Source organism: Silene latifolia, chromosome 10, assembly GCF_048544455.1.
Source record: "Silene latifolia isolate original U9 population chromosome 10, ASM4854445v1, whole genome shotgun sequence".
In the NCBI taxonomy this organism is placed as follows: domain Eukaryota; kingdom Viridiplantae; phylum Streptophyta; class Magnoliopsida; order Caryophyllales; family Caryophyllaceae; genus Silene; species Silene latifolia.
The window spans coordinates 120,517,571-120,526,341 of NC_133535.1; the positions used below are offsets into that span (position 1 = coordinate 120,517,571).

The 8,771-nt window shown below is 38.4% G+C and overlaps 1 protein-coding gene across 1 annotated transcript; it reads left to right on the forward strand.

Annotated features, from left to right (window-relative positions):
• Positions 1–2,054: 2,054 nt before the first annotated feature.
• On the forward strand, positions 2,055–5,906 carry LOC141608122 (uncharacterized). The gene is made up of 4 exons (XM_074427475.1): positions 2,055–2,082; positions 2,957–3,040; positions 4,948–5,396; positions 5,523–5,906. The coding sequence occupies exons 1-4, from the start codon at positions 2,055–2,057 to the stop codon at positions 5,904–5,906; spliced, it is 945 nt and encodes a 314-aa protein (XP_074283576.1).
• The last annotated feature ends 2,865 nt before the right edge of the window (positions 5,907–8,771 follow it).

Genomic DNA, 8,771 nt, shown 5'->3' on the forward strand with positions numbered 1-8,771 from the left:
TGAGATTAAGAATAAAAGAGAGAGATTACAATCACGAGAATTCCGGCGTAAAGAGCGACAAGATCCAAGTGATAAAACCCGAAAAGCAAAAATTACAGTGGAAAAGTTTAGGGAAAAGAGAAGAGTAAAGAGTGGTGTCAGTAAAAAGTGTGTTTATAACCTAATCCCGACATCCTTTATATAGGGAAGTCATTATTAACATAAAATAAACCTAACACGAGATAAAAATCCCGAGTATAATAGCTAAATACTCGATCGAGTAACTTTATATCACTCGATCGAACAAATCCAAGCTAAAACCTCTCGATCGAGTACTTTATCAAAAATAAGCAACTCGATCGAGTAGAAAAAGGACTCGATCGAACAAGATTGTACTCGATCAAGTACTTTCCAGCGCACAATTCCTGCTTCACGCACTGAACTTCAAACGGCTGCCATTTCTTCGTTACTTGGCCAAACAGGGCGTTTCCGGTGGCGTTGGAAATCAAAGAGGACAAGCTTTCATCTCCAATTTGAATAACCTGAAAATCTATTTAGAACTCGAGATATGGCTCTTCAAAGTAGGCACTAGTAATTTGAAGTTCTTCCTTTACTCGCCTAGCTATCTTACTTCTTTGCGCATCTCAAAATAGTAGTTTGCAAGCTCCGACTGAACTCATCTCCTAAATGCATGCATAGGGACATGTATTAAGCTTGATTATGCTCCTTTCCGGTTCATACCTGTAAATAATACAAGAGAAACCAAAGTAGACAATTCGGAAGACATTTGTAGCTAAAAACTACACAAAATACATTGGAATGCGTGCAAATAAAGTACAAAATACCTATATAAAATGCACGCATCATCGGTACTCACCTACACCGAACTACCTCCTCCCTATTGAGATTCACCCCAACCCACCACAAAGAGAAGAAGCACCTCGTCAACCTCATCAACTTCGTGAGTTGCCGGAACGGGGTAATGCACCACCATCCTATGTACCCATTCCGCCCTACCCAACACCACACGTACAATTCACTCCCCAAGATCCAAGAGCTCCAAGCATGAATAATTTAATAAAGCTCATGCAACGTGTCGATCTTGGAGTTTACGATGGGAGGGTTGACAACTACTTGGCTCAATACCCCTCCTACTACAACATGGCTCAACAAGGGTACATCGACCCTAGAGGCCCTCACCCATCTTGGGCTCAACCGCACATGGCTTCTTGGGTCACGTGATACCTGGCGATGGAGTTATGGTTGATCCTTCGAAGACTCGAGCTGTGGTCGATTGGGAGAGTCCGAAGAGTGTGAATGAGATTCGGAGCTTCCTTGGTCTTGCTGGTTACTATCGTCGATTCGTACATGGCTTCTCTAAGATCGCGAGACTGATGACTTAGTTAATGAAGAAGGAATCGAAGTTTATTTGGACCAAGGCTTCTGAAGCTGCTTTCCAGGATTTGAAAAAGTGGTCGACAACTGCTCCTGTGTTGACTCTACCAGAAGAGGGCGTCGAGTTCGATGTCTACTGCGATGCGTCGAAGTCTGGTTTGGGTTTTGTCTTGATGCAGAAGATAAGGTTGTGGCTTATGCTTCTTATCAGTTGAAAGTCCATGAGATGAATTACCCGACTCGCGATTTTGAGTTAGCAGCAGTAGTGTTTGCACTTAAGTTGTGGCGACACTACTTATATGGAGTCTCTTACAACATTTATATGGATCATAAGAGTTTGAAATCTTCACTCAAAGGGATCTTAACATGAGACAGAGACGTTGGTTGGACCTACTTAATGATTATAAGATCGAGCTGCTGTATCATGAGGGTAAGGCAAACGTGGTTGTCGATGCTTTAAGTCATATAAGGTTTGTCATGCTATGAGATATGTGCTAGTGTACCTGATGACTTGAGCCGAGAGTTCCAGAAGATGAGCATTGAGGTAGTTCTTCCTGGTACTTTGAATCTGGGTGCGATGGTTGCTGAACCTGAGATTCTTCATGAGATTCGTGTTAAGCAACGAGAGGATCGATGAGGTTTTAGAAGGGGTCGTGCCAAGGGCTTTGAGGTTGGACCTAATGGCGGTTTACGATTCCGTGGTCGATGGTGTATACCTAGTTCTTGGCTCCTGAAGGGTAAGATTCTCAAGGAGGCTCATAGTACTCTTTATTTTTTTTCATCCTAGTAGAGATAAGATGTACAAGGATCTGAAGCTACGGTTTTGGTGGCCGATAAGGTTATTTTCAGTTGTTGGCCTATCAAAATAAATCCTAAATTACTACTAACTGGTAGCTAGTGGCAAGAAAGGGTCGAATCCACAGGGAGGTGAGTTAATTGTTCTATTTGCTAATATTTAAGTTCGTCTTAAAGATAACCAATTTCTTGAAGGATGTTTGTTTGGTTTGCTAAAACTAATTTTGATGTAAATAAAAGACAAATTCAATAATATTAAAGAGTTTAGGGATGATTAGGTTCACTAGGTAGTTATTCGGGGTATGATTTAATTCATTGATAGAGCAATTTATGTTATTTAAGGTTATTTGATCGGTCGATTCAATATTCGTTCCCTTTAGATCTAATTTAACATGCGGTCGTTATCATTAAATCAGTCTATTCAGTTATCGCGGCCTATATTTATTCTAACCCGGTCGGTGAAAGTCTTAATTTTCTATACTAGTCCATTAACCTTCGCCAGTAATTAACAAACTAGATGAAGAACAATAAACTGAACAACAATGAATAAGCAATTTAACTATCAATTAATTAATCCCCCTTATAACAACCTAGATCCCCATTCACCCTAGATTAGAGGTTTAGCTACGGATACTATAGGGAATAACAATAATAAGATTAATTCATCTCCTTTTTACAACTGCTATGGAATATTTGAGAAGGTTGTTACCTTTTGTAACAGACACAATGAATTTCAAATATCACCCCTTATGTGGACCTCTAAAGTTATCTCACCTGATGTTTGCAGATGACTTGTTGTTATTTGGCAAAGGGGATGTCTCTTCTATTATGGTGTTGTTGAGGGCCTTTGCTACATTCTCTACGGCCTCTGGTTTACTCATGAGCCCTTGATGTGACTCTTAATTGCGCACATTTAGTCCCCTAATTAAACCCATTTTAGATACTAATATAGCATTTCATGACCATTTTATCCGTCAATTCCTTCCTATTTTGCTTTCCTACTTCATTGTATATGTCTTGTAGGAAAGAAGATAATGAGGCGGAATTCCCATCTCCCGTGCATATTTGGAAGCTTGTTGACGATCTTAGATGGACTAATATGAAGAGGAGGCAAGAACGATGACCAATGAAGCAAGAATAAAGAGTATACGTAGATCATAGGATTCTAAAGCAAGAGGGTGGAAAACTGTGCCAAGATCCGTGCGTCCTAAGCACAAAACGGGCGGATTGCCTTGCCCAGATCCGAGTGGCCCGAGCACAAGACGAGTGGATCTAGGAGCTTTGATCCGGGCGTCTTCCTTGCAAGACGAGCGAATCCCTTGGCAGAATCAACCGTGCTTCAAGCTATCCGAGCGGATCGTATTAGGAGTAGCAGTCCAAAATGCGCTCTCCCTCGGGACTTGAAACTCCCTACTTAAAACTTAGCATTGTTATTTACTAATCCACCCTCGCTTAATCTAATGATGTACTACTATATATACTTCATTTGTAATAATCAAAAGCAATAGGTTCCGATAATAGAAAATCCTCTTAGATTAGATTAGGAGTAGATTAGAATAAACGAATCTCAACCATTCCACATTAATCTTTCATTAATTATTGTTCAAGTTTATTGTTATTGGGTAATTGAAGATTATTGGGTTATTATTGGAGAATTGACAACTCTTCATCAATCAATCAAGTTCTCTTCTATTATTCTTTCCTTTCCATTTATTCACCTTAAGTTTGGTATAATCTCTTTACTCTTTACTCTTTATTGTTTATTTCCTCATTCTCTTATCATGTTTATATTTTTTGTGATGATTGACACCATTATGACATGTTTCCCATGATAATGAGTGAGTAGTTCTTTAGCTAGGATTAATGGGGAATTAAGGGAAACCAACATGGGGATTGATTCATGCTTAATCTAATCTGTCTTCATAATTAAATTGCTTGCTTGTTGTGATTTCAACTTATGCACATGTTATGTTTGATGAAATGCGAGCCTATGAATCCTTGCATTTTTTACCCATCACCTATCTTTTAAATGGGGCTTGTAAGCTTATACAACAACTCAAGCCTCGTTAGACCATGCATATAGTTGAATAAGAAGGATTAAGTCGACTTGTAGGTGTTGTACAATCTAATCAATTCGGCTCCGGGACCCAAACCTTCTTAGGGATTGTAAGCTTATACACCAACTCGATCCCATCACAATAATAAGCGCTTGCTATATAATTGAGAACATGTTTGTATGATCAAACTCCCATGAATCCCCTATGAATCCATGACATCCAAGTATCCTTTATTATTTGTTATCAATTGTTTACATCTCTTAATTCATTGCTTATTTTACTTTATTGCTTGCATTAGTCTAGAACACAACTACAAACCCAAATCAATTGTGACACTAGCATAAATTGAGATAGATAGACTTAGAACCCAAAGCACACCATCCCGTGGATCGACCTCGACTTAACCACTAACTAGTTGTTTGTTGAGATTATAAATGTGTTTGATTGGACGTGTGACGACCGCGTGACCACCAGCCCTTCTAAAATTAGTGCTTACTTCAATGGAGTAGATGTTGGGGTTAAGAAGGACATTCTGCAGGTGGCTGAGTTTTCTGAGGGTAATCTTCCTTTTCCTATTTGGGAGTTCCTATTACAGCTGGGAGAATGAAAAAGGCAGAAGGGCAGATTCTAGTGTAGAAGATTATTAGCAAGATCAGAAGTTTTGGAGCAAGGAAACTTTCTTACTCTGGTAGGTTAGTGCTGGTTAACTCTGTATTAACAGCTTTATACAGTTACTGGGTAAATATTTTTATTATTCCAAAAGGAGTCCTTAGTAGGTTGAATGCAATTTGTAGAAGCTATCTTTGGGATGGCAAGGTTGACTTGCTAAGGGTTCCATTGGTGAGTTGGGAGAAATTATGTGCTCCTAAGAAAGAAGGTGGACTGGGTGTTAGAGATAGTTTCTCATGGAATGTTGCAGCCATGAGAAAACTTGTTTGGTGGATCTATTATAACCCTAATAATATATGGGTAAAATGGGTTCATCAGGTCTACTTAAAAGGGACACCCTGGTCTGATTATACACCCACTGGTGACATAAGTTGGGGATGGAAATCAGTCTGCAGGGTGAGAGATAAAATGGATGCTGGATATCACAATGTTCATTGGTTGTTGGATCCAAAGGGTTATACAATTAATAGTGGATATGAGTTGTTGAGGAAAAAGTTACGGGTCATCCAATAGCATAAATATGTTTGGAGTGATTGGAATGTTCCCAAGCATTATTTTGTGGGATGGTTGATTGTAAGAGAAGCCCTGCAGGTAAAGGCTAATCTATTTGCCTTGGGGATTTCTCAGGATGAAATGTGTTTGTTGTGTGGGACTGGGGTAGAGACCCATGATCATTTATTTCACCAGTGCCCATATAGTAAACGTATCCTCAGTGTTCTTGCTACATACTATGATCAGGTGGTGCTCCCATCTATGAATTTGTTGGCGGGAATTTGGAATCAGAAGAGATCAGTGGTGCAGCAAAAGGTGGTAAAGTGTGCGTTTATGGCGGAATTTTACTACATTTGGATGCAGAGGAATCAGATTCGTGTTGAAGGTTGTTTGCTGAGACCTGATGTTGTTGTGCAGCAGATCAGGCAGACAGTGAGAAATAGAATTAGGGCTAGACTTATTCAAGTGTATGATCGTAGAGATATTGATTGGCTGAGTAGTGTTAGCTTGATGAACTGAAAATTTCCTTATTTAGGAGCTTTCAGAAGTGTTTGAAAATGTATTAGTTTGTAATAGTTTGTTATGTGCTTAATGAAATCCTTACCTTTCACCAAAAAAAAAAGAATGAAAGACATAATTAAAGACATAATAAGATGAACGATGAAATAATTATATAAACGGGAACTTGAATTAATAACTAATGAGAGATTAAAGAGTACCGTAATAGAGGAATGCTTAGATCCAAAAACAATAATAATAGAACTAACCTAAGAGTTTTTAGAGAGTTTTCTAGGGTAAATTATACGTAGCTAGGTAGAATAAAACGTAAATAAGGAGTAAATATAACATAGGGTACGAATTGGGTATTTATAGTAAAGTATAACCGACTTAAGGAAATTGCGCAAAAGTCTTCAGCTCGTTGTGTATTCGATCGAGCCTGGGTGCACTCGATCGAGTACATTCCCAGTTGATCGAGTTCGCTTGGGCTTGATCGAGTATTTTCCTTGTTTCAGCTATTTTCTTCGTGTTGTCTTCTTAACTTCTCTTCCTTTATTCTTCTATATTCCCGTGTCGTGCTCCGTGTATTCCTTCATGCCCACTCCGGTGCTCATTTCATTCCTTTACTCCACAAATGCATCATTCCTGCATTAAACACCGAATAGCGGAAGTATCGATATTCTAGCATAAAAGGCATGTAACTAATATAAAATAGCACGAAAACCGTATCAAAAGTAACTAAGGGGAGGCATAAATATATATATATATATATATATATATATATATATATATATATATATATATATATATATATATATATATATATATATATATATATATATTATGTCGCATCAAACTCCCCCAAACCATCTATTTGCTTGTCTCAAACAAAGCTCACACAATACAAAAGGCAATCATACAAATGGCGAATAAACAACTCAGAGCTAATGTTGATGCACATACAAATCCCAAGCTACCCATATATGTAACAAAGTAATGACCAAGTTATACCAATAAAACAAATTCAAAGGCACGGGTAATAGAAAACGCAGCTCAAGTCTCATGTCACTGTACCATAGTCGGATTCTCGCGGATTCACTCATAAACTCATAAGTATGGGTGATTTATATGTGAAGATAGAAGGAAGTAGAAGCACTCACTCAACTTATGAAACATGCATGCATTCTAATGTGATAGAAATTTCTCCAACCAATACGCATTCACAACGTAGATAAAAGTACATGTATAAAGGATAATAGGCTGGCAAATGGGCAAATGGTATAGAAACGGTTTGTGCCAATGGCACATTATGGACATGTGGAGCTAAGACGGTAGTCGCAGCGCTAAACCAAAACTGAAACCAAATCTATGATGACAGATACAAATAAACTCAACTTAGAGAAATAATCTTAACTTGATAACACATGAGAGCTCATGAAGTACTCTCCAAATATGCATTAGACTCTAATAACCAACCTTTTGTTCCCTTAACAACTGACAATGAAACATATATTTTTTTTTTCATCTTTTTTTCTCTTTTTCAAATTTCTCTTTTTTTTCTTTTCTTTTTCTTTTGCTTCAAATTTTTCTTCCTTTTCCAGCAAAAGGGATACAGCACAATTGCTAAATAATTCTACTACACCCACACTTGAAATAATAGTCTCATTCCCAACCATTGTAGCAAAATAGACATGATAAACAAGCAACTGCGACTGTCCCGATAAGGTAGACAAATTCTAGGATTGTAGCTATTAGAAGTAGGATATGAAACGGCTACAAGGGTTCAAACGGGCTAACAAAAAGGGTAATATAAGGCTTATTTGAACGGTAAGAACCGCCTTTCCTCATGTACTTAATCATATGAACGCGTAAAAGTTAAGAAACTAATGCCACACTTATGCAGTTTGATATTAAATATTCCACAAAGAGAAACCACACTCAAGCCTAATTGACAAATGAGACCGGTTTATTGATGTTCCTGGTCTAGGAAGCTCTATAGACCTCAAAATGAGCTAACGCCACCCAGTGCGGTATCAGTTATATACCAATCAGAATGAGCTAACGCCACCCAGTTTGGCATTTGTTTTGGTCTATGTTCGGGGGTGTCCAGATTCATTAGTTATACGCTCTGGGTCCCGAGTGTTGTTCAGTGTACAATTATTGCATCTAGGGGTCTGGTCAGGACGTAGACAGTGGTGATACGCTATACATAGTACCGTGGAGTATTAGTTATATACTTCACATCGACGGGGAGTCAGTTATTTTTGTTATTGAGGGAAAACTTTGCTCTGATGTGTAGTCATTATTGAGGAAAAACTTTGCCCATGATGTGTAGTGGACATTCTCAGTCTCGAGAGTGATATGGGATTGATTTTTATTATTCGAGACAGAAAAAGCGGGACGAAAAGGGGTAGTTTTGCTTGTATCGTTGGTAGGCATGATGGAAGTAGGGGCTTGAGAAATGAGAGAGGCGAAGCAAATTAACAAGCGAAGGAAGGAAAAAAAATAGGAGGAGAAGATTAGAAGATGGTTAGTTTTCCTGATACCATTGTAACGACAAATTTTGTATTGCGATAACTGAAATACAAAACAAGGAAACAAAATGAGTTTTTATTAATATCAGAAAAGTTCGTGTACAATCTCTAATAATCCTCTGTTTCTAACTAAACAAATAGGGTACGCGTGCACGATCCACGTAAGGGGTGCGTGTGCGTTTTGCAGGGGGTGCACGTGTAGAGGGTGTATGCACTCTACGCGCGACGTTGACTTGTATTCTTGAGAGGGTCGAATGACTTGAGTCTCTTTTGAATGTTTGGATGTTTGAATATTCGAGTTTGAATGTTTGAATATTCGAGTTTGAATGTTTGAGTTTTCTTGCGCAGGCGG